General features: G+C 42.7%; 1 protein-coding gene across 5 annotated transcripts in view; it reads left to right on the top strand.

The window, feature by feature from the left end:
- The window catches only part of Ubr2 (ubiquitin protein ligase E3 component n-recognin 2), an 82,112-nt gene that overhangs the window by 17,080 nt on the left and 38,955 nt on the right, over positions 1–26,077 (top strand). For 3 of the 5 annotated variants that reach the window (XM_027389150.2, XM_027389149.2, XM_027389151.2), the window contains exons 4-18: positions 1,073–1,186; positions 3,561–3,691; positions 5,262–5,400; positions 6,108–6,170; positions 7,728–7,848; positions 9,036–9,143; positions 10,039–10,127; positions 11,372–11,470; positions 16,357–16,520; positions 16,609–16,708; positions 18,418–18,546; positions 19,402–19,585; positions 22,420–22,481; positions 23,234–23,344; positions 25,053–25,118. In XM_027389150.2, the coding sequence (XP_027244951.1) occupies positions 1,073–1,186; positions 3,561–3,691; positions 5,262–5,400; positions 6,108–6,170; positions 7,728–7,848; positions 9,036–9,143; positions 10,039–10,127; positions 11,372–11,470; positions 16,357–16,520; positions 16,609–16,708; positions 18,418–18,546; positions 19,402–19,585; positions 22,420–22,481; positions 23,234–23,344; positions 25,053–25,118 (1,680 nt within the window). Of the gene's footprint in view, positions 1–1,072; positions 1,187–3,560; positions 3,692–5,261; positions 5,401–6,107; positions 6,171–7,727; positions 7,849–9,035; positions 9,144–10,038; positions 10,128–11,202; positions 11,302–11,371; positions 11,471–16,356; positions 16,521–16,608; positions 16,709–18,417; positions 18,547–19,401; positions 19,586–22,419; positions 22,482–23,233; positions 23,345–25,052; positions 25,119–26,077 lie in introns of all 5 variants that reach the window. The other 2 variants (XM_027389152.2, XM_027389148.2) reach the window with 1 other exon arrangement.

Here is a 26,077-nt window from a genome sequence, read left to right as displayed (position 1 = left end):
ATCTGCCCTTGTTCCTCTGCTGGAAGTGAGGGGTGGAGCAGCAGTAGTCAATGATGGACAATTGTTAAGAGGAACCTAGTACTCTCACTAGAGTGGACTAAAGGAGGAGCTTCAGTCCTGTTCTTAATTCTGGAGCGCAGCTGGGTCAGGGCTTTTCCAGGTTTGTTTGTTTTTTTTTTTTCCCTCTGCCCAGGTCTTGATAATAATGAACAGAAAGGCCTATATAGATAGTCTTTGTAAACCAGCTTGAGACTCCCAGGTACCCTTCAGCTGCTCTCTCTGGTGTTTGGTAACAAGAGCACATATGTACACCAAGCTCTTTCCCAAGTGGCGGCCTACCCATGTTTCTTGGCCCACATCTGCATCTCCCGGGAATACTGGAATGTGCAGGGTGACATTAGTTATGCTGGGATACAGGGCATGCAAATGCTTACTTTGGGCAGAATAGAGTCAGATTTCGTCTACATGTAGTGCATCTGAATTAACCCATTCCTGACTCTTGTCAGATTCTTTTAAAAGAATTCTGGTATGCCAATTATTAGCTTGTAGGTTCTATCTTGCCCAACTTAGTAACTAGTTGCTGTAGCTTAAGGAAGTATAACTAATTCTTGAAGTCTCCAGGTGATAACAAAGTTTCAATGAGCACTTTTTACCAACCCTTTGAAAGAACAGAATTTTAGGAGTTGTTAATGAAGAACAATTGTTTCCTTGAACCTACTGTGTTACAGCATCATTAGCATAGATGCGAGGTCCCTGGCAAAACCCCAGGGCTCTTCTGCCATCCTCTATCTTCCTAATTCAGAAAGCAGATTGGCAGGCAGAGCCTTTCTGAAATACCTGAACTCTCCCACTACAACAAAGTAGCTCATTTGCTTTAGAAATCAGTCAAAAGCTTACAGGCTTGCTAGCTAGCAACATTGACAGCCCCTTTTATTTGTTATTATTTTCCCTTCAAAGAAGGGGACACTTAAGCAGTTTTCTGTCCTTAGCACTTGATATTCTTACTTAGCACTTGATATTCTTATTAGACAATCCAGTGAATATTTACCAGATGCTGTCTCCTTTTTTCAAGATGACGACGTCAGGAGGCGGAGGCTTCTGTGACTGTGGTGACACTGAAGCGTGGAAAGAGGGTCCTTACTGTCAGAAACACGGACTTAACAGCTCTGAAGTTGTGGAAGAAGAGGTTAAAAACCCCAAAGTTGTATTTAAGTGTATATTGTATGCATGTGTACGTGTGTGTGTGTGTGTGTGTGTGTGTGTGTGTGTGTGTGTGTGTGTGTATGGGTACGCACACACCAAAGATTAATGTTGGCTGTTTTCCTCTGTTGCTTCGCACCTTACTTTTTGAAACAGGGTCTCAGTGAGCTCCAGGGGATACTCCTGTCTCCCTCTCCCTCCCTAGTGAGGGATTCTGTTCCCACAGAGAACCCTGTCCAATACATGCTGTTTACATGGACACTGGGACAACTCAGTCCCTCACACTTGTGGCAATGCTGGCTAGCTAGACTAGCAGGGATTGTCTAGCTTGAGCTTCAGCAAGAGACCCTGCCTCAATACCAAGGAAAAATTGATTGAAAGTGACTTTCTGGGCTCTACACATGTACATATGTACATGATCATTCCTACACACATACATAAATACACCACGCACACATTCACACAAAGAAAAAAGTAAAATAGTTTGGATAAAAACAAAAGAGTAGTATTTTGCCATGCAAAAGTGATGTGAAATCTAAATTTCATTATCCATAAATATTTCTTAAACATAGTCACGCATCATTGCTTTAAAGATACTTTTTTAAAAGTGTGTATGGGTGTTTGCCTGCTTGTGTGTCTTTGTACTTTGTGGCTACAGTGTCCTCAGAGGCCAGAAGAGATTATCCAATCCCTGCAGCACTGAAGTCATAGGTGGTTGTGAGCTGCCATGCAGATGCTGGGAATCTAATCTGGGTCCTGTGGAAGCGCAGCCAAAGCTGTAACGCTGAGCCACCTCTCCCGGCCAGCAGGCTTCGATTTTTTGTGCATCGTGTGTAATTTCTTTCCCACTGTAGCAGCAGAGTTGTAGAGCAGAGCCTGACAGCACAACCTGCATCAGGCAGGGTTCTCTACAGGAACAGAATTGACAAGCACAGATATTTTACAAAGGGGCATTTATTACAGTCAAGGCTTGTACGGTAGGAACTGGCTCATGCAGCAGTGGCCATCTGTATTCCAGAGACACAGAGCAGTCTACAGAGCTGGGTGCCTCAGCATTCCTAGTTGGCACTGCAGCCCTGGAAGTTCCTGGAGAGTCACTAATGCTCAGTTCACTTTGGGAAGCCAATTTTCCCAGAGCTGGAGTTGGATGGAAGCAGCTTTAGCTGCATTTGCTCAGAAGTGAAGGCAGACAGACATTGGCCTGGGACGTCTTTGCAGCTGGCTCCTCATCAGAAGGTGCTGCTGACTTTGAGTGTGGGTCCTCCTCCTCAGTTTACCCCGGTGATAACATAGACAGACCCAGACCTGTGTCTCCTGGACAGTGCCAGACTCCCTCAGCCTACCAGTCATTGCAGGGCTCCAGAAATGGCTCAGCAGTTAAGAGCACCTGCTGCTCTTCTGGAGGACGCAGGTTTGATCCCCAGCATTTACGTGGTGCCTCACAACAATTTGTAACTCCTATTCCAGGGAATCTGACAGCCTCTCCTGGCCCCCTGAGAGCCTGGGCAAGCATGTGCTGCAAGAAACACTTGTAGGCAAAACATCCATACTAGTAAAATAAAAATAACTTTTAAAAGATCAACTATTGAGCAGGCATATAAACCATTGGATACATTGTGTTATGCCTGGTTTCCCTTCACTAAGTAGTAGTCGCATCTCCCATCACTGTGACAATTAAGAAAAGCCCCATCAAAATGTCACATGGCCCCTTGGCAGGAGGAGTGACAGGGAGGTAGTGGGTATCGGGTCCCTCTCTTAGTTGAGAAACAGTGTACTTTGTGACACCTCCTGTGTTCATTTAAGAGACTTCTCCCAGGTCCCAGATGGGAAATGGCATGTTTTCTCCCGTGTGACTCTGATGTCTGTCCTTGTTTTGTTTCGTAGGGTGTTTTTGTTTTTTTGCATTTATTTAGAGTGTGTGCACACATGCATACCACAGACTCATGTGACAGTCTGAGCGTCTTACAGGAGCTGGTTCTCCCCATCCACTGGGTAGGCCCAGGGGTCAGATTTGGCAAACACCTTCACTCAGTTCTGCACATCAGAGCTTCCCAGGCAAGGCTGGGAAGATGGTTTGGTGTCAGAATTTAGAGATTGCAGTGTGCCATTCCAAAATGTTTAGTTATGTTCTTTAGGCATTTGAGTGTCTGAATGTTTTGACTCAGCTAATTTAAAATTGAAGAAATCATTGGAAGAAAACATTTTCAGAAGTTTAATTTTATATTTTGTAACATACGCAGGATTGAATCCATTATGAAATGAAACCTGTCACCCTTCTTGTGTTTTGAGAATTGGAGTTGGGAGGCAAAAGAAGGTAATTAGTGTGCACTAAGGGAGTTGTGTTTTCTGTTCTCCCTCAGGATCCGCTTGTGCACCTATCAGAAGATGTGATAGCAAGAACTTACAACATCTTTGCTATTATGTTTCGTTACGCAGTAGATATACTGACCTGGGAAAAAGAAAGTGAATTGCCTGCAGATTTAGAGATGGAGTAAGTATCGCCTATTCCTTCTGTATATGGGACCTGCTAAATTTTAACATCATTCACACAGCTAGGAGAGAACGTAGTCTTTTCTTTTAAAATCACTATTAAATGTATTCATCCATTTATTTGTGTGTAGAGAGGAAGATCTGCAGTAGTTGGTTCTAGCTACCAAGTAGGTCCTGGAGCCTGAATTCAGGTTGTCAGAGAGAGCAGCAAGTGTCCTTACCTGCTTAGCCACTGTGCTATCCCAGCAATTTAAAAAAAAAAAAAAAAAATTGGATTTTAGCGGAAGTGTGACCTTGGTATTACACCCTTGGAGTCTGTATGAAGATTTTCCTAGGATGATTAGTTTGTTAGCAGTGTTAGACCATGTAGGGTTAGCAAGATGGCTCAGCAAGTGAAGTCCTTGCCAGCAAGCCTGTCAGCTTGAGTTCTAGCCCTAAAAACCCCACATCTTCCTGACATCTTTGTCCTTAAACTCCCTATATAAACAGGATGCCCTCAAACTCACAGGCCTGCCTCTTCTTCCAAGTGCTGGGGCTAAAGGTGTGTGCACCACACCCACTAACCTTCTCCTTTTTGATCTAACAAAACTGGAAAGATGGTAGGGTGAGCTCTTTTATATAAGTGGGTTTGGGGGCTTTATGAAATGATCAAATGCAATTTTAGCCATTTTGCTTCTAATTATAAAATGTATTCAACACTGGGCTGTTTTACTGTACATCTGCAGTTTTTATTTAGACTACTGAGGTCATAGACTGGTGAGCAGACAGCTGGAATGAACCGCAGCTGTGTTCAAAAGACTGGCTGCTGGTTGCTGCTTCCATGCTCATTTCACACGGCCTCCTCTTTTCTGAAAAGTCACTTCCTGCTTGTTGGACCTTTGTTCCCCTGAGGGTGACTGTGTGCTGGAGATTGGAGACTAGGAGGTTACCAGACTTATTAGGCATCAGTTACCAAAGGTGACTTCTTTGCTTTTTAAATGTGTTCCAGATAATTGGGGTTGTGCCTAATGTCCTTTCCTTCCTTCTTCCCTCCCTCCCTTCTTCCCTCTCTCCTTCCCTCCCTCCCACCTTCCCTCCCTTCCTTCCTCCCTTCCACAGTCCTTCCCTCCTTTTTTCTTTCTTTTCCTGTTTGTTTTTTGTTGAGACAGGGTTTCTCTGTGTAACCCTGGCTATCTTGGCACTCTCTCTGTAGACCAAGCTGGCCTTGAACTCACAGAGATCTGCCTGCCTCTGCCTCCTGATTGCTGCAATTAAAGGCGTTCACACCATAGCCTGGTTTTTGTTTTGTCTTGTGTTTTATTATTTGGTTGGTTGGGTTTTTTTGTTTTGTTTTTTTGTTTTGACTTTATTTTCATTTAACTGGCCAGGGCCAGCACAGGGAATGTGACGAGCTTCTCTGGTAATATTTGCCATATCAGTTACCATCTGGCTACAAACCTGTACCATTCAGAGCCCTTTGGCCAGCACTTGAGTTAGTTTCATTTCTTCTGGTTTCTCATGCCTACACATTGCCTGCCTTGATGGCCACACCCCATCTTTACGCTGCATTAATGTCAATGTTTTCTCTCCAGAGAGAAGAGTGACACCTACTATTGCATGCTGTTTAATGATGAGGTTCACACCTATGAACAAGTCATTTATACTCTCCAGAAAGCTGTTAACTGTACACAGAAGGAAGCCATTGGCTTTGCAACTACAGTTGATAGAGATGTAAGTAATTTATCATAAAAAATTTAACAGATGGGGTCTTACTCTGTAGTCCCGACTGGCTGGAACTTGCTGTGTTGACCAGACTGACCTCAAACTTATAGAGATCTGTATACCTCTATTTCCCAAGGTCTGGGGTTAAAGAAATTGAGTTTTTATTACAGAGAAGCCAGCATAGAAAAATTAGTTAAGAGTATATGTGTCTAGGCTATTTTTTTCATTTTCATTTGAATATTGGCCCACATACATACATACATGTTTCTTTTCTTTTTTTTTTTTTTTTGAACTAAGCTGTTACCAGGTAAAACATTCTGCCTAGTCATTAAAAATACTGGGCCATGAGAGTGGACGGTATAGAAAGAAGCCTGCTAGAATAGTCAGGATAGCATTAAAGAAAAATTTTAGTTTTTTTGTTTTTGTTTTTCCAGACAGGGTTTCTCTGTGTAACAGCTCTGACTGTCCTGGACCTCACTCTGTAGACCAGGCTAGCCTTGAACTTAGAGATCCTCCTGCCTCTGTCTCCCAAGTGCTGGGATTAACAGCGTGCATCACCACTGACTGGCAAAACTTTAGTTTTTCACTGATGATTAGTTCAGATGTTATAAATATTAAAGACTGACTCAAGTTGTATGTTCAAGCATAGTTACTGGTTTATAGATTACTCATGCTGGATATAGTGCTTTTACAGTTAGTTTTAAATGTCTTTACAGGGGCGTAGGTCTGTTCGATATGGAGATTTCCAATACTGTGATCAAGCAAAATCAGTCATTGTGGTAAGTGATTTAAAAACATGTCTGTTATTTTATCAGCTTAAGAATAACTGTATCTCAGCATTTATAAGACATGTGTGCCTCTAGGAACCCATTGTCACCTAAGTGTGCTCAAAGATCATGATTCTCTCCAAGGTCTCTCAAAGCTTCATAAGATTGCTGATGGGAAAGAAATTATATACATTTTTGGCCACATCAAATTTTTACCTAACAAAGTATTCCATACCTAAAGTCAAAAGACAGATGGCAGATTTGAAAAAAACATTTCTGACACAGATGTATATGATGTGTACAGAAAAAATATGCAAATCCATCCATGTTAAAAGTAGGTTATGGATGTAGGATATGCAAGTAAAGTTATATGTTTAGGAAGTATTGCTAGACTCCAGTAGACATTTCTCTAACAAAGAGAAACAACCAATAAGAACTTGGAAACACGAACTACACCCTATCTGGGGAAATCAGGGTATCTCACTCCTGCTGGAATGACTTCTAAACAAAAAAATAGAGTCACCAGGGCTGTGGGGTAATTGACATCCTTGTGGAGTGCTGATGGAAATGTAAAGGACAGGAGCCACTATAGGAAGCTCCAAAGCAGTTCCCCTAGAAATTAACAATAGAATTACCTGTGAGCCAGGAGTTTTGCTTCTGGGTGTGCACGTAAAAGAGAAGTTCCCAGAACCCAGTGCCTTTTAACATGTACAGTGGAATGTTATTCCACATTTAAAAATGAAGATCATTTTGTGGGTGCTCCGGTGTGTATCCCTCTTGACTGATGTTCAGTGAGCAAGTAATGGATGAGTACGTGTGTGATTCTACGTATATGAGGGACCGGAGAGCAGAGTGACGGCTGGGGAGGGGACAGGCACATGTTCAGTGGGTAGAAGGTTTCAGCTTTCAAAATGGAGAGAGAGAGATGGCTCAGGACTTAAGAGGACTGGCTCCTCTTGTAGAGGACCCAGGTTCAAATCCCAGCACCTACATGGCAGCTCATAACTGTCTATTATGCTAGTCCAGGGGATCTGATGCTCTCTTCCATCCTCCACAGGCACTGTGCACATGTGGTATGCAGACATACACGTGGGCAAAACACCTATACTCATAAAATTAAAAAGTAAAACCTTAAAAATAAATAAAAAAGAATGCATCCACTAGCTGGGCTTGGTGGCACCAATACCAGCAGCAAGCATAGGCAAGAGGATCTCTGAGTTCAGGACCAGCCTGGCCTATATACTGAGTGCCAGGACAGTCAGGGCTATATAGAAAAACGGGGGTGGGGGGGGTGGGGGGGTGTGTTCTGAATATTGGTTTTACAACAGTGTGAACACTGAACAGTACTGATGTGTGGGACTCACATGGTAGGGCCTCTTACTGTTGTCATTGAATCTTTAGGTTCTGTCTAAAAAATAACCTGAGTCAGTACATTAAAAACAAAATAGTGCTTTATTATAGACACATGAAAGTCGTGTGGACAGTATAATTGTATTAAGAATGCCGGCATCTTCTGCCTCTTAAACAGCTGTTTTAAGTTAGTCTTCTCTCCTCCCTGTTTCCTTTAAGAGGAACACCAGCAGACAGACCAAGCCGCTCAAAGTTCAAGTAATGCACTCGTCTGTCGCTGCTCATCAGAATTTTGGTTTGAAAGCTCTGTCTTGGCTGGGAAGTGTTATTGGATATTCAGGTAGGTTTACAATGTCAAGACTATTTCTAAATGACTTGACAAAAGCAACTGTTTTCACTGACACATCCTGTGGAACCCTTCACAAACAAAGCTGCCAAATGCTGCCAAAATAAATGTTAATGATAATACAATTTAAATAAAATTAATTTAAATAATTTAAATGTTTGGCCTCCTACGCCTTTTGTACAAGATATCTGAAAAGCATGTACATTCCAGTGAACATACCAATTTGTTTGTTAGTTTTGGTTTTCCTTTTCTTGGCTTACAAAGAAGGCAATTTGTAATGTCTCATAATTATGAACTCATGTCCAAAGCCAAAAATGCAAGTTGGGTTGTAGCAGTAAAGGGTAAATTAGGGATAGATTTATGCTGTCATATAGTCAAGACATTTTAATGTTACTGTAAGGAAGATCCCTTAACATTTGTATTGAAGGCTGTTAGAAAAACACCACACTGTGAACTGATGATAAAAATACAGATAGTTCCTGGTAGTGGTCATGCACACTTTAATCCCAGCACTCAGGAGGTAGAGCCAGGAGGATCTCTGTGAGCTTAAGGCCAGCCTGGTCTTCAAAGCAAGTTTCAGGACAGCCAGGGTTGTTACACAGAGAAACCCTGTCTCGGAAAAAAAATACAGACAAGATACGCCATATGTGTATATGCTGGGAGAGCTATCTAAAGTGTGACATTTAGAAGATGCTGGATTCTGTCTTCCAGGCCTCTCATACAGGGCTGTAGTGGATTTCATTTTGATGGAAAATATATAACGTAGCACTAACAACCCATATAGATACATATTACAGTGTAGGGGTCATGTATTGTTCTGTTAGCAATTTTGTGTTATAGCTGCCTTACACATGATAGTGTTTTTGACTAATTTTACCACACCTGTGTAAATGCCTAGAGAACAACATCACACCAGCAGGGTTGGGGTTTCTTTTTCTCTGATTCAAATCTTTAGAGAGGAGAAGCCTGTGGCCTTTCTTACACACATTAACTTCAACATCCTGCAATTAGAGTTGTTTGTGATTTGAGATTTCTAACTTTTTCTCCTCTTTGTAAAAATAAAATAGTTAATATCCTCAGATGTGTGGCACTCCGTTGGAGCCCACACTGAAGTGTTGTCTCCCCTTGGTCTTTGAAGCTTGTAGTTTCCATCTCACAACCACCCTTCCTTCTGTTTAAAGATGGCCTCCGCCGGATTCTGTGTCAGGTTGGATTACAAGAAGGACCAGATGGTGAAAACTCCTCTCTGGTAGACAGACTGATGCTGAATGATTCCAAATTATGGAAAGGTGAGTGACTTGCTTATTGCTTGTAAGAGTTGGGGTGTCAAAGTTGGGTGTTTTTTTTAATCTGGAAATATTGTTAATAAATATATTTATGCTTTTTAAAATTATCCCTAGCAAATATACACAAACTTTAGCACTGTAATCTTACTGTTTGAAAAAAAAATTTATAGGGTAGTCCTATGACCTAGATTAAACAATCTTTAAATTTCATTATAGTATCACATTTAGAATTAGGCAAGGTAGCACATGCCTGTATTCCCAGCACTCAGGAGATCAAGGCAGGAGGATTGGGATTTCAACAGCAACCTCAGCTACAGGCTAGCATGCACTATATAACAAGGCCCTGTTTCAAAACAGCAAGGGGGCAGGCCTAGTTTTTCCACACATTTTATTTTTAAAGCAATGCAGGATGAGAGAGAGAGCTCAGTAGTTAAGAGGACACACACTCTAGCAGAGGACCCAAGTTCTGCCCCCACCACACACATCAGTTGGCAAATGCCCCCCTTAACTCCAGTTCCAAAGGATCTGGCGTTTCTGCTCTCCATGGTTACCCGGACACAGATGCGAACACACAGACACACATGTGGATAATTAAAGAAGTAAAATCCTTTTTAAAAAAACAATAAAAGGATTAGCCAGGCAGTGGTGGCGCACACCTTTAATCCCAGCACTTGGGAGGCAGAGGCAGACAGATCTCTGCGAGTTCAAGGCCAGCCTGGTCTCCAGATTGAGTTCCAGGATAGGCTCCAGAATTTCTCTACTGTGTTGAAAAAAACTAAAAACAATAATAAATAAATAAAAGGCTCAATTACAAATGTTTTGTGTGAACAAAGCATAGGTTTTGTTCCTGTGGCTGTGGAAGTGGGCCCTGGCTTCTCATGCCCTGCTCTTTCCGTAGGTGCGAGGAGTGTTTATCATCAGTTGTTCATGAGCAGCCTGCTCATGGACCTCAAGTACAAGAAGCTGTTTGCTGTACGATTTGCAAAAGTAAGTAGGGTTTGTTTCCTTCCATTTTGATGATAAACAAATAGGTTATGTAAGAGATAACTGTAGTATTGTGGGCTCCAAAAATATTAATTAGTGTTTAACAGTGAGATGTGAAGTTCTCTGTTTAATTCTAAAAAACTTCAGAGTATTTTTACCTTTTGCCAATAAAGGTGTAGAAACAAGACTCCCTGCCCCACCCCCCATAATACATGAATAAGCAGTGGTTGCTGGGCAGTGGTGATGCCAGCACTTGGGAGACAGAGGCAATCGGATCTCTGAGTTTGAGCCCAGCCTGGTCTATAGAGCAAGTTCTAGGACATCTCAGGCTACACAGAAACTTTGTCTCGAAAAGCCAAGAAAAAAACAAAAGAAAGAAAAGGAAAAAGAAAAAGGGTAGCAACATAAATATGTAGTGATTGGGATTGGAAATGATGATAACTTAACCTGGTGCCATTATGAATGGGTTTAGTCCTGTTTAAATTCATGGAGGCAACGTGCCTCTGTTGGTATGGTTTGGGAATGGTGAATTCCAGTTAGCTGCCAGAGTTGGCTAAGTTTGCTTTCAACAGCACATGATGACACCAAGTACTTAATTTATGTATGCCCCTAGTAGGAATTTTTAACCAGGGAAGCACATGATAGTCATTTGGAGAGCTCTTTCAGAGCTCCATATTTGTGTCCTATTCCCAAGTCTATTGATGGTGACCTTGCAGGAGTCATGTGATTCTGATGTGTGTTCTGAAGCAAGGAAAGGCTGGTTTGGCTGGTTTGGGGACACACACACACACACACACACACACACACACACACACACACACAGGTGACAATGGCACCTTAGGGTTTTGGGCGGTCTGACTCCCTGTTTGGGCTGCTAAACTGCCACTGTGCTCCAAAAGAACCTATTGGCACAGCTTTCTGCAGCAAATCAGTGTTGACACAGAATCTAATTGGTCACAGTGATCTTTGAGTTTTGTCCTAGCAGTGTCTCCTGTTGCCGTCTCCAGCACTGACTGTTCAGTATAACCCTTAACCGTTTGGTCACTGGATTAGAGGAATCTTCCCCCTTGTTGTTTAGAATTACCAGCAGTTGCAGAGAGATTTTATGGAGGATGATCACGAGCGAGCAGTGTCGGTGACTGCTCTATCTGTCCAGTTCTTCACCGCACCTACTCTGGTGAGTAGTGTCTGCCTCTCCCTTGTAACTCATAGCTGGCACTCCTTGCCTTTTTTTGCCTTCTTAATAGAACTATGAGCGTTTGCAGAGTGATTATGTGACAGATGACCACGACAGAGAGTTTTCAGTCGCAGACCTCTCGGTTCAGATATTCACAGTTCCTTCACTTGTAAGTACTGAAAGACTAGAGAATGCTCTTGTTTCCATTAACAGAAGTAAAGCCTCAAAATCATAGAGGTAAGACCTGTGTGCTCCTGGATAGGCTGATACTTCAGATTTCAGACAGCACCAAGCACACACATTATACCTTTGACTATTTGGCTTACACTTCCACATTGTGGTCCAGCAGTGGAGGAAGTCAGTGCAGGAACCTGGAAGCAGGAGTTGATGGAGGGGCCATAGAAGGACCGTGCTTACTGACTTGCTCAGCTTACTTTCTTATAGAACCCAGAACCATGTGCCCAGGGATGGCACCACCCACCATGGGTTGGCCCTCACACATCATCCACTAATTAAGAAAATGTTCCACAGGCTTCCTACAGCTCAGTCTTACAGGCATTTTCTTAATTGAGGCTCCCTCCTCTCAGATGACTCTAGCTTGTTTCAAGTTGATATAAAACTAAAACCAGCCAGGACAGTCCTGAAGCCTCCGTTAATTATGTATTATCAAGTAGGGTAAAAGTCGTACTTGGTTGAACAAATTTACTAGCATTTATTAGACAAGGCTTTTAAAAGTGAAATGGTGAACAAAACAGATGGAACTTGAATAAATAATTAAAGTGCTCTGCCTGGGTTCGGTTCCCAGCACCCACAAGGTGGCTGGAAACTGTCTTTGACTCCGAGGCTGATGGTGCCTTCTGGCCTCCTCACGCCCCAGGCTGGAGAACAGTGCTGCAAGGACATATGTAGATTGTGCAGTAAGCAGCAGTCCACATGAAATTTGCTTTCTGAGAGACAGAACAAGGACATGGGCCTTTGCCAGAGTCCAGAGGCTTCGCTTAGGAAGGCACCTTATGTGGAAACTGGAAGGGGCTGTGTGCAGAGTGTGCTGTGGGAGGGGCTTTGCATGTGGGACCAGGAGCTCCATGTGCTTGGAGCAAGGCTGCAGAGCTTTAAAAACAGTTTGTACTTACTTTCCTAACAACTACATTTTCTAGAGGTGTGGGGAAGTTCATTTCTTATTGTTAAGAAATGTGTTCTAGCGCACGCCTTTAATTCCAGCACTCAGGAGGCAGAGGCAGGTGGATCTCAGTGAGTTCAGTGCCAGCCTGGTCTACAAAGCAAGTTCCAGGACTGCTAGGACTGTTACACAGAGAAACCCTGTCACAAAAAAAAAGGAAATAAAAAAAGAAATGTATTCTAGTAGAGAACACCTTTAGTAATCTGCCATTAATGAATGCTACCACAGGCCAGGTCAAAGAACTGTGCTCATCTTTTTTTTTTTTTTTTTTTTAAAGATTTATTTATTTATTATGTATACAGCATTCTGTCTGCATATATACCTGCAGGCCAGAAGAGGGTGCCAGATCTCATTACAGATGGCTGTGAGCCTCCATGTGGTTACTGGGAAATGAACTCAGGACCTCTGGAAGAGCAGCCAGTGCTCTTAACTGCTGAGCCATCTCTTCAGCCCCACTGTGTGCTCATCTTAATGGCACAAGAGGCACCCGAACCATTGTATTTTGACTTATGTGTGTGCATGTCTGTATATGAGTACATGTGAGTGTGTGTATGTTGTGCGGTACCAGGGCTCTCACTCGGGGCTCTCACTCGGGGCCTCACACATGCTAGGTAAGCTCTCTCTACCATTGAGCTATAGCTGCAGCCCTACATTTGTGGTTTTTAAAAGACTGTGTTATCTGTAAGATGGGGAATAGGTTGGAGGAAGACAGTAAAGGGAATCTGATGAGCTTAACTAGAACTTAATGCAGCGAAGCCATTTGAAATGTGATGCCCAGCTGCTAAGCCTTATACCTGAGTATAACCCTGAGGCCCACACGGTAGAAGGAGAAGAGAACCGAACCCTGCAGGTTGTCCTCTAATCTCCTGTGCACATCGTGAATTCTAATTCACTAATTCACATTAGTGAATTAGAATTTACAATAGAAGAAGTTGAAGCAGCAATCCAGAGAAGACTATGTGCTGAGCCGAGGTGTTCCCAGTAGATGTAGGGATTTTGAGGGCTGCCTTTAGTCATATCTATAGACCTGGCTAAGGGTCTTGAAGGACACTGGCTTTCATGACTACTGAGAGTTTGCTAATTTATCTACATTTCCAATTACATTGACTTATATGGTCTAGCAGTTTTTTCTATTTAATACTTTTCAAATCTGTGGTTTTGTTAGTCTCTCTCTCTCTCTCTCTCTCTCTCTCTCTCTCTCTCTCTCTCTCTCTCTCTTTTGAAATGGTCTCTGTAGCCCAAGCTGACCCTACTGGGAGCAAAAGAACACTGAGATAGGTTTTTTGAGAAGCTTCATTGGTAATTCTTAAACACATTCCTGGCTAAAAATAATATGTGCTAGATAGTAGCAAGAATACAAATGTTCTATAGCAATGCGACCTTTGTCACCAGAATTACCTTCCAGTTACTCAACCTTCATTTCAGAGCAGATCAATAATTAGAGAGCTGGGGGAGATGGCTTAGTTGGTAAAGTGATTGATTTTTAAGCACGAGGACCTGAGTTTGATTCCCAGCACCCACATAAAAAAGCCAGGAGTGAGCTGGGCAGGTGGGGACAGGAGGATCCTGGGGCTCACTGGCCTGCAATCCTAGCCTGCTTAGGAGGTTGCAGGTCAGTGGGGGAACTTGACTCAAAAAGTGGATGGTGCTTGAGAAATGATACAGGAAGTTCCCTCTGACCTCCTATGTACACACACACACACACACAGACACACACACACACACAGACACACACACACACAGACACACACACACACAGATGCACAGAAACTAGCAGGTAGAATGGTAGAATTCAAGTTATGAGAGTGCCAGAGTCACTGTCTTTTTTTTTTTTTTTTTTTTTTTTTTTTTTTGAGACAGGGTTTCACTGTGTAACCCTGACTGTCCCAGGACTCACTGTGTAGCCCAGGCTGGCCTCAAACTCACAGATCTGCCTGCCTCTGCCTCCTGAGTTCTAGGATTAAAGGTGTGTGCCACCACTGCCCAGCTTAGTTTATTTTCTTTTTTTATAATTTATTTTTATTTTATATGAATTGGTATTTTGCCTTCTGTGTGAGGGTGCTGGATCCTCCATAACTGGAGTCACAGACAGTTGAGAGCTGCCATATGTGTGCTGGGAATTGAACCTGGGACCTCTGGAAGAGCAGTCAGTGCTCTTAACCTCTGAGCCATCTCTCCAGCTCCCCAGTTTATTTTCTTAACTGTCGCAGTCAGCATCCTCCTGATCAGATCTGTAGTGTTGAGTTTAACCAGAGCATGTACCCGAAACATTACTTTTATTCCGTCTTACAGGATCTTTAGCCTATTGTGAATATGTTGTTAAATTGTTAAATGTGTAGTGATCTGGCAGTGCAAATTTTAATGTGAATTATAAAAAAAAAAAACTGAGTTAGGAAGTGATAATATTTTATAAAGCAAGTTGGATTGTAGGCAATGCATCAAGTGATGGTGTCTGTGATAACAGTTGCTGTGGCTGTGTAATCATTTTTTAATGATGACAGTTGTCTTGAAAGGCTAGCAACAATTTAGGCAAAGTCCCAATGTAAGGACCGAAAGCATTCTGTGACCTTGGAGAATGTGTCTCCTACTATTTTAGACCCAACCTTCTCTAACATTAACCTCAACTACCAGTGCCTTGGCTGTGAGATGCCTGCTCCCAGTGTTGTGCCCTCTAAGCCTCCAATCCCACGCTGGTGCTGAACAACTGTTCTAGCCCAGAGGGATTGCCTCAGCTTTCCTTACCTTCCTAATCAGTACAGCAAACAGGAAAAGAGAGTCCTTTCCCGTAACCTGTCTGCACTTGTAATTGTCGATGGAGAATTCTTTGTCATTCTTACACCTTTCATTCCCCTAGTTAGAAAGTCTGAGTCTACTTGGACTCCCACAGTTTTACTTTAATCCAGAAGATGGAAATGAAACAGATTGGCTGGCGTGAGAAGGCTCACATACTGGATGGACATAGGGATTAGTAAGCTTTTTATGGCAGGAAGTTGGTGATATTATCAAAACTTAGACTGTACTCCCTCTCAGTGGTTCCACTTGCAGGAAGTTATTTTTGCCAGTTTACATAGTAGATATTTGTGACATCTTTTGTAGTAGCACAGACCTAAAAACAATGCAAATAACAGCAGCCCAGACCTGGCTAAATATGATAGGAAAGTATGCCTGATGATGCTTAAAAGAATGAGAGAAATTGTATGAACTGCTACAGGATACTCTCTAAGTTTTTTATCAAATAAAAACTAAAAATCGGAATGATAGTTGATAGTATGTTCTCTGTGGGGGAAAGAGATAACTGAGATTGTATATATCCATACTTACCTTTAATGCATACTGAGTCTTCTGTTGCATACACACACTTGTGGGTAGGTAGGTATTAATCAAAAGCTCTGGAAAAATGCACAAATCTCCTTCCTAACAGTTTGTTTGAATGGCATACCTCAGGAGCTATGAGACCTTTCACTTCCCAGAGTCAGAAAAGCAAAAACAAATGTCAGCTAGTAAAACAAAGAGGAGGTACAGTTTCATACTGCACTTTAGAAAATCAGTGATACAGACCTCTGGACCCTGAAATACATACCCATAATCGCTGTAGAGTGTGTATACGTGTCTCAGTTAAGGAGAAGTGACATCATTGCCCCATCTCCTGGCCTTGGTGGACACTACACACCCATGCTGCACATACATACATGTGGACAAATGCTCATACACACACAATATAGCTCATTTTTTCGAAGGGTCTGGTAGTACACTTGGGAGCTGAGATACCTGTGCTGAGAAAGTTTAAAGTGTGGGTGCTAAAGTGGTGGTAATGGCTCTTGGTTCCCTGGGGCACAGGTCTTGATGAGCAGACGTTGTGATAAACTCTGTTTTAGGCTCGCATGCTCATCACGGAAGAGAACCTGATGACTGTTATCATTAAGGCCTTCATGGACCATTTGAAACAGAGAGATGCCCAGGGCAGATTCCAGTTTGAACGCTACACTGCCCTCCAAGCCTTCAAGTTCAGGAGAGTTCAGAGCCTCATCTTAGATCTCAAGTGAGTGTTTTCTTCATATCCAAACAAATTGCAGCTTGGAAAATGCCAGTGTTCCTGTGTTGACTGCCGCTGTTGTCTGTCTGTGTAGGTATGTACTGATTAGCAAACCAACCGAGTGGTCAGACGGGCTGAGGCAGAAGTTCTTAGAAGGCTTTGATGCCTTTTTGGAATTGCTGAAATGCATGCAGGTATGTACGAACGGAACGCATTTCTGTGCAGACACATTTCTGTATGCTTCCCCACCCCCATTTCGGTGCACTTCCAAAAAATCGGTTGGGTCAAGAAATTCTTCTATTATTGAGACTCCTTGAGTAGATCCCAGCTAAAGATGTTTCCATGGACCAGTGAGGTGGCTCAATACAGAAAAGAGCTTATTAAAAAAAAAAAAAAAAAAAGAGGAGGGAAGGAAGCACTTATTTCAGGAGCCAGAGGTGTGAGTTCTGGCCCCAGAACCCACGGCAAATATAAGATTTTTTTTTTTAAGGTGTTTTTTGGGGGGCTGGAGAGATGGCTTAGCACTGGCTATTCTTCCAGAGGGCCCAGGTTCTGTTCCTACCATCCATCCACATAACAGCTCTAAACTGGCTATTAACTCCAATTCCAGGGGATCAAGTGCCCTCTTCTGGTCACCACGGGCACTGCATGCACATGGTGCACCAATGTGTGCATTTTTAGAGTCCTTTTCTGTGGTTGTTTTGTTAATGTACTTACTCGGAAATACACTTAAGATCGTTTAGAAACTGTAGTTGTTTTCGGGTGCTTGATGGCAAACTCAGTACCTTGTACCCAGACGGTAGGCAGGCATTCTACCACAAAGCGTAGCTCCGAAAACCTCCCAGCCTCTGGTGGGTTTTTTGTTTTTTGTTTTTGTTTTTTTGTGGTTTGGTTTTGGGGTGTGTGTGTGTGTGTGTGTGTGTGTGTGTGTGTGTGTGTGTGTTTGCTGGTGAATGGATGCTATAGCACACCTGTGAAGGCAATCAGATCGCCTTCCCCAGTGTGGATCTCAGAGTGACTCTGCTCTTCAGGCTAACATCAGGCTCTGCTGCCCATTGAGCCTCTCCCTGGCCCCTGTGTTGTTTTTGTTGTTTCCACAATTCCTTTTCCTCTTAGTTGGATCTGTACATAGTACAGTCTAGACTGCTTTCCTGACCAGTCTCTTTGTAAAGTACTTGCAAATCAGAATCTAGAAGTAGAAAGAAATCAGTGTGTAAGCAGTTTGAAGACAGAAGACAGAAGACCTCTCTAAAACACTTAGGCAAGAGCTGTTTTTAAAAGGCCATTCCCTTTGGGAAATGTCAGAGGTGCTCTGTATTCTCTGTTAGTAAATGGTTCTTATACACCAGGATAGCTTACTTGGTTTCTAAAAAAAATTGCATTCTTTTGTGTCAAAGGGTATTTGTCTGTTTTCATTCTGGCCCTTGAACACTGAGCTACACATTAGTAAATAAGTATAAAGCCTGTCTTCTAATATGACTGTCAAGTATATTTCTGAGTTGAGTAACACATTACAAGCCTGTCAAGGGGCTGAGGATGGAACTGTGCTGAAGCAGGTGCTTAATGTGTGTGGGTTCAGCCACCACTGGCACACAAACCCTGGCATGCTGTGCTGACACAAACCTATAATCCTAGCATTCGGGAAACCGAGGCAGGGGGATCATGCGCTTTGGGCTAGCCAGTCTGCCTAAGGAGACCCTGTGTCAAACGTACATGCATACATACATACATACATACATACATACATACATACATACATACATACATGGATTTTAGGGGGATTTATTGAATTTCTTAGTTTTTCTCCTGACAATTCCTGTTTAAAATTCTACATTATTTGAATAGTCTCTGTAATCAATTTTTGTTTCTTATGTATGCTAACAGACTCTTTCCACTTTCTAAGGGAATGGACCCGATCACCCGCCAAGTAGGGCAGCACATTGAAATGGAGCCGGAGTGGGAAGCGGCCTTCACACTGCAGATGAAGCTGACACACGTGATTTCAATGGTGCAGGACTGGTGCGCTTTGGATGTGAGTCCCTGCCTGTGGTGGGGCTGTGAGAAAGAGTAGGGCAGACAGAGCCTAAATGGAAATGAGGGATTTAAGGAGATATCTGTGCAGCTTAGCTCAGAAGCAGCACGTGTCCCTCCACCTGTGTGTTCAGTGCAGAGTCACAAGCTCCCATGCTGAAGTAGGAGAGGCTTATGTACTATGTTCATGTCCCATAATCCTCCTTTACTGATAAGAACCTGTAGAAGTCCAGGTCAGAGAAGCGTCCGTGAGACTTGAACAATGTATGGAAACCTGCTGGGTAGAGAAAAAAAGATTTCTGGGTCCGAGACCGACTGCATCACTCTGTGTGATGAGACCTGTGGTCGTCTAGGGATGGGCAGGACTGCCTGATGTGGGGACCTTGGGGTCATCTCACTCATCAGCCTTGGGAGGCTGATATTAGGGTCTACCTAACAGTGACGTGGCCCAGTAGTGTTTGTAAAATTACTCTTTGTGGATGGGACAAGAGTTGAAGCTGGGAGTTTAACAGAGAGATGGTTGCCAATGACTGAATTACTGGAGAGTGAGAGAATAGCTAGTTTTGAGGGAAATCGAAAAGAGAAAGTTGTCACTTTGATAGTAGACTAGACAGCATGGGCTGAGGTAAAGGACATTACTGGTAATGTCTAGATTCCCACAGCTTTATTGATAAGTGATGTCATCACTGGACAGAGGAGATGGCAGAAAGGGACCCATGCTGGCAGGGAGGACTGAGTTTGGTTTGGTCCTTATTATTTCTTGAGGTTCTTACTTGTCATGGAACTTGAGGTGCTAAGTTAATGTTGTAGCAACTTAGTCTTTTGAGTAACTTACATTACAAACCCTCTTTTTTAGGAAAAAGTGTTAATTGAAGCTTACAAGAAATGCCTGGCTGTGTTGATGCAGTGTCATGGTGGTTTTACTGATGGCGAACAGCCCATCACACTCAGCATTTGTGGACACTCAGTGGAAACTATCAGATACTGTGTTTCCCAAGAGAAAGTTAGCATTCACCTCCCAATCTCTCGCTTGCTTGCAGGTAAAGCATCGCCCCTAAAAATAGAACCCAAAAGTTCTCTCAAGTGACTATTTGTGATGTTTATAAATACCTCCTGTGTGCTGGGCATTGTCCTGAGGGTTTTACATGTGTTCACCAATCTGGTCATTCTGCTATGAAGTAGAAGTCACTAAACTTCGTGGGAGGACTAAGGCATAGAGAGTCCTTAGTGTCAGAGCAAGAAGCCAAGCTGGCATTGAGGTATTTGGGCATCACCTCCCGTACACGGTGCTGCAGGCCTTATTCCAACATCACTGCACACTTACATCTTAGTGACTGAGCTCACAGTCTTGTGACAGGGCACACTAAACAGTCACTTTAAGCCACCACTAATAAACTGAAGCCACCACAGCTTTTCTCTCTAAGCTCATTGAGCAATAACCTTTTAAGTAGGTTACAAGTGAATGCCTTATTGATCTCAGGCTGTTTTATAAGCCACTTACAGTCACTGCACTACCTAAAACAGACACCTAGCAGCAGGTGTGATTATGTACCTAATTCTCCTGTTGGGTCCCTTGAAGCATTGCTTCGAGATCTCTTGACTCTAGATATCTTATCCTACTCAAACGGTGTTCCCTTTAGCTTATTTTTTTTTAAGCAACCTTATTTATTTATTTACTTATTTTGGTTGGTTTTTTTTTTTTTCAAGACAGTGTTTCTCTGTATTGTTTTGGAGCCTGTCCTGGAACTGGCTTGGTAGACCAGGCTGGCTTCGAACTCACAGAGATCTGCCAGCCAGCCTCTGCCTCCTGAGTGCTGCATTTAAAGGAGTGCACCACCAACACCTGGCCACAACCTTTTATTTTTAATAATTTATTTTTTTATTTTATGTGCATTGGTGTTTTGCCTGCATGTGTGTCTGTGTGAGGGTGTCAGATCCCTTGGAACTGGAGTTACCATGTGGGTACTGGGAATTGAACCCAGGTCCTCTGGAAGAGCAGCCGGTGTTCCTAACCACTGAGCCATCTCTCCAGCCCCTCCTTTAGTTCATTCTTAAGTCAGAAAGTAGTAACTTTCTGTTATCCATCATAGAGCCTGTAATTAATGATTGTGATTCGGTAACTTTTTAAATGTGATATGAAGATGTGCTTTGTTTTATTTTTGTATTTCTTCGTGAGAGACTATGGAGAATCCATACCATGGCTTTCTTACATGTACATTGAAGAGGTTATTTACTACTGATTCAACCCCTTTGATAGATCATAGCCTTGTTGAGGTTATCCATTCCTCATGGGAGTATTAACAGTTGTGTCTTCCAAGGAATTGGTCCATTTCATCTAAGTTATTAAATTATTAATCAAGCTGTTGATCACTTTCATGTCATGGGGTCAGTAGTGATGACCCCTTTTCTTCTGAAAGTGCGTGTTTTAAGCAACATCACGTTCTCTGGCTGATAGCCTGCCCTCCATATCCTGCCCGTCTCTAGGATGTCATCAGGTTGTAGGCAGAGATTGCTTACACTGAAGCTTTTATTTGTAAAAATTTGACCAGTGAAATAGTACAACAAGCTGTAGACACTGGTTAACACCTGTGATTCCAGGTCTCAAGAAAAGAGTTTCCGTGAGTTCAAGGCCAGCCTGCACTACAGAGTGAAACCCTGTCCCTAAGTATCAAGAGAAAGGAATGGAGGAAGGGAAAGAATGAATGAAGAAGGAACGTACAGAGGAGATAAAGTTCTGGTTATAGGAGAAATTGCTCTCGTCCTATAACTTGCTATAGCTGCCCTCTAGTCAAGTGTTAGAGTTTCTTCAGTGACTTACTTACCACTTTATCCTTCCAAAACCTGATTATCTGGGTAGAAGCTGATGCTAATAATTATCCACAGCTAAAAAGCTAATACTCTAGAAATATACTATTTCCTGCCCAAGTTTTCACCTGCCTGAAGTCTGTGCTGTAAATATCTGGGAGTATTCATCTCCCAGTATTAGATGAGCCCTGCCCTGGATGTTTGTGGTCAGAATAGAGAGCAAAATAAACAGTCCGGATAGCTGGCTCTGGTGGTGCATGCTTGTGACCCCAGCACTTGGGAGGCAGAGGCAGGAGGGCTGAGCACAAGTTTGGGACCAGCCAGCGCTACATAGCAAGAGCCTTTCTCAAAATAAAACAAACAAAACACAGTTCACAGACCAGGTGCAGACAGTGCTGGTGGTCCTTCTGCATAACTATTAACAGGTTGCTAGAAATAGCCAGCAGTGAAGGAAGCCTCTCGAAGGCTTGAACAAGGCCTATAGATACTGATGAGCACAGACTGGCAAGGGAATGACCTAAATGGTAGCCTTTGAAATGGCCTATGGTTGAACTAGAATGTTCCTCTCATGGGTCGGAAGTAAATTGGTTTTGACTCTAAATGGTAAATTCTAGGAACTTAATTCTGAGGTCAGGGTCAGCATAGACCATGAGTACAATCCAGGGCCAGTTTCTCTGTTCAGTTGCCAGAAGGATCTCAACTTCTAGATTTGTTGAAAAGCTTCATTTATAGATACACTGCATTTTATAACTTAATTTGGGGGGGGGTTGTTTTTGTTTTTCTGGGTTTTATGAGACAGGGTTTCTCTATGGCTCTGGAGTCTGTCCCAGAACTAACTCCTGTACACCAGGCTGGTCTCGGACTCACAGAGATCCGCCTGCCTCTGCCTCCCAAGTGTTGGGATTAAAGGCATGCGCCACCACTGCCTGGCTATAACTTAATTTGCAATCCACTACATTCCCAAAGATTGTTTTAAAAGTTAAGTGGTAAAGTTGGGTGATCAGTGAGTCTAATAAACACTAGTTTTATCTATAGAAATTTGTTTTTGTTTGTTTTTTCTTCTGTGCAGGTTTGCATGTATTATTAAGCAAAAGTGAAGTGGCATATAAATTTCCTGAGCTCCTACCTCTAGTAAGTGGCTTTGACATTAAAATGAATATCTGGTCATTATGTTTGTTGTGTTTGAGACCAAATTGGAACAACTTTTATTAGTTTGGGTTCTCCAGAGAAACAGAACCAACAAGGATGTGTCAAGTTTGTGTGTGTACACATGGTAGGAGCAGGGTTAAGCAGCTGTTTTAAGATCTTGCCTCATGCATTTATGAGGTTGGAAATGAGTCTGTGAGCATCCTGGCACAATGGCGAGCCCAGAGGACAGTTGGCATTGTAGTCACAAGTGCAGAACTCCTTCTTCAAAGACCACATCTTGGGGGGGGGGGGTGCTCAGTGTGTGAAATGGTTTGTATCAGCAGAATCAACACAACCAGATGCATCTAGAATCCTGACAAAGACAGAATCCAGGGATGTTCACAGGTCACAGCAGCTGTGAGAGCCTGCCCTAAAATGGCAGAAGGCAAGAACTGGTATCCGAGGTTTCCTCCCGCCTCCACACATGCACCACGACGTGTGTACCCCAACACAGAGAAGCCTTACTTCTTACAGCCTCCATCTAGATTGACGAGGCCCACCAACTTTATAGGGGATAATTTATTTTCAACTTTTACTAAGATATTACTCATGAAGAATGCTTCTCAGCCACAGCTAGACTGGGCTAACCATAAATAACTTAGCTAAATTGACACAAAGACAAATTATTTTGTAAGCTTTCCTGTCAACCACCTTTCCTTATGCAAATTGAACAAGTTTTTTTTTTTAACTCACAGAGTGAACTGAGCCCACCCATGTTGATAGAGCATCCTCTTAGATGTCTTGTCTTATGTGCCCAAGTGCATGCTGGGATGTGGAGAAGAAATGGCTTCTCGTTAGTAAACCAGGTAAGTGGGTTTTGTTTGTTTTTTAATTCTGTGATGTTTTGATTCCATTCATTAGCTTTTATTAGCTTGTACAGTTTTAAATAGACTTAATCATTGAAGGTTTGGGATCCGGGGCCTAGAGAAATAGTTCAGCGTTAAGAGTGCTTGCTGTTCTTGTGGAGGACCCTGGTTCAATTCCCAGCACCTCTATAACTCCAGCTCCAAGGACTCTGACACTGTCTTTTGACCTATGAGGGTATCCATGCACGGCACAGAAGCTCGAGTGCACTCAAAAAAACATTTTTTTTTTTGGAAGGATTTAATGTCTGTATTAAATTGTTAGAAAAATTAAATACAAGGTGATCTAAGGTTTCTTATGTCTTTATATTTCATCAGGGAAAGTGAAAATGAGTAGCAGTGGTCTTAACATTTCTTTGAAACAATGTTTAGGATAAAGTTGAATAGAAAAAAACTAAAATTTGTTTCACTTACTTAAATTAGGTTAAACACCAGATGTGTGGGCAGTGAGATAGCTCAGTGGTTAAGAGCACTTGAAGCTAAACCTGATGGCCTGAGTTTAGTCCCTGGCGTCCACGTTGGCCTAGTTTGCTTCTTACTACCATGATAAATACCATGACCAAAAGTAGCTTTGGGGTGGGTGTTATTTCATCTTACAGTTGATTGTAGAGGTAAGTTAGGGCAAGAACACTGCTTAGCTTCTTTTTATACAGCCCAAGGCCACTTGCCAACCAGGGCATGTTCACAGTGGCTGGGCCTTCCCACGTGGATCATAGAGGGAATGCCCCATAGATCATAAATAGAGGGAATGCCCCGCAGAGCAGCCTACAGGCCAGTCTCACAGAGACATTTCCTCAGCTTAGGCTCCCTCTGCCCATTTGACCTTAGCTTTTGTCAAGTCAACAAGAAAACTAACCTGCCACATGCGTGGCAAAAGAAGACAGCCAACTCCTGCATATGTCCTCTGACCACCACTCCCATTATTGGTGTATGTACCTGCACACACACACACACACACACACACACACACAAAATAAGTGCAGTGTAAGATAGATGAGATAGGCTTTTGCCTTTAAGCAAGTATTCAGAAGTCAGAGGCATAAAGATCTCTGTGAATTCCAGGCTCGCCTGGTCTGTCTATATAGTGAGTTCCAGCTTAGAATTCCAGGTTAGCCAGGGCTACATAGTGAGACTCTGTCTCAAAAAAAAAGTAGGAAGTAACATTAAGATACAAATCTCTTATTTGATTATAAAGTTGAATGAGGTGTGTGTGTGTGTGAGTGTGAGTGTGTGTGTGTATCTGTATGTGTTAGTGTGTGTGTGTGGTGTGGAGATCACTGCATAGCTTTGTGGAGTTGGTCTCTCCTCTCCACCTTTACATGAGTTCTGGGGAGCAAACCCAGGTCATCATGTCACCATGTCAACCACCCTAATTCCCCTCATCCCCAATTTCAGAAACCCTAAACTCTCCTAAAGCAGTCTTTTGTTGTTGGAAGACCCAGAAAACTGTAACAACCGTTAATGGATGTCTCCAGTTGGTTCATTTGTGCTAAGATGGTGTTAGCTAAAAACCCACACCAGATCCACATGAACAGAGGCACACACTTGTCCTTACACAAACACATGCTTTTTCTTTTAGTGGAGGAATGATCAGGAAGCCATACCCATCATAGTTTATTTATCTAATGAAATTAATTAATTATGTTTGTAGATCTATTACTACCATAATGTGAAATGCAGACGAGAGATGTTCGACAAGGACATAGTGATGCTTCAGGTAATGAATTAAAAGCCCTGACTTCAGGACATGGGGAGTCTTGGTCTTGCTTTCACTGAGCCAGTCACTTACCACTCATTCCCATATTTCTGACTCCTGCCTGCCCTGTGTACTAACACTCCCCACTCGAGGCCAACTGCCTGCACAATGCTTCCACCTGATTTCCAGAGCTATGTCAGGTTTGGCCTGCCAGATGTGGCTTCATTTGTTCCTGTCTGTCAGACTGCCTTGGGGAATCCACCCAGTTGTTAAAATCAGAAGTCTTGGCTGGGAAGATAGCCCAGTACTTAAGAGCTTTTGCTGCTCTTCCAGAGAACCCGAGCTCTGTTCCCAGCATCCACCTCAGGCCCCTGACAACCACCTGGAACTCCAGCTCTACGGGATCTGATGCTTTTCTGGTCTCTGTAGGCACAACACTCACATGTCACACACACACACACACAAACACATAAACATAAACTTTTTAAATAAAATAGATTGGCTTGGTGGCACACCCCTTTAATCCCAACACTTGGGAGGCAGAGACAGCAGATCCTTGTGATTTCGAGACATAATAACAATGACAGCAACAACAGGAATGTGACAGTGCTGTGGAGATGGCCCAGCGCTGGCTGTTCTTCCAGAGGACTCTAGTTCAGTTCCCACCTATTGAGATCCAGTTTGATTTAGATTTTTTTAAAGAGAAGGTGGGAGATTGTAGACAGATTTTTCTTCGCCCCCCCCCCCAACTCACAAAAAACAACCGGAGACTTATTAATTAATTACAAAAGCTTAGTCTATAGCTTAGGCTTGTCCCACTAGTTCTTTTTTTTTTTTTTTTTTTTTAGAGAATACTTTATTAGTTTTTGTAGTCAAACCCATGTAGATAAGACCTTACATATTTAATACAGTGCATTACCCCTGTACAAATGGAAAAAAATTAAGGTCAACATTTCTAGACCAATATGGCTGTTAATTTC

The sequence above is a fragment of the Cricetulus griseus genome, assembly GCF_003668045.3.
Source record: "Cricetulus griseus strain 17A/GY chromosome 1 unlocalized genomic scaffold, alternate assembly CriGri-PICRH-1.0 chr1_0, whole genome shotgun sequence".
Taxonomy (NCBI): Eukaryota; Metazoa; Chordata; class Mammalia; order Rodentia; family Cricetidae; genus Cricetulus; species Cricetulus griseus.
This window is presented reverse-complemented; position numbering and strand designations above follow the sequence as displayed.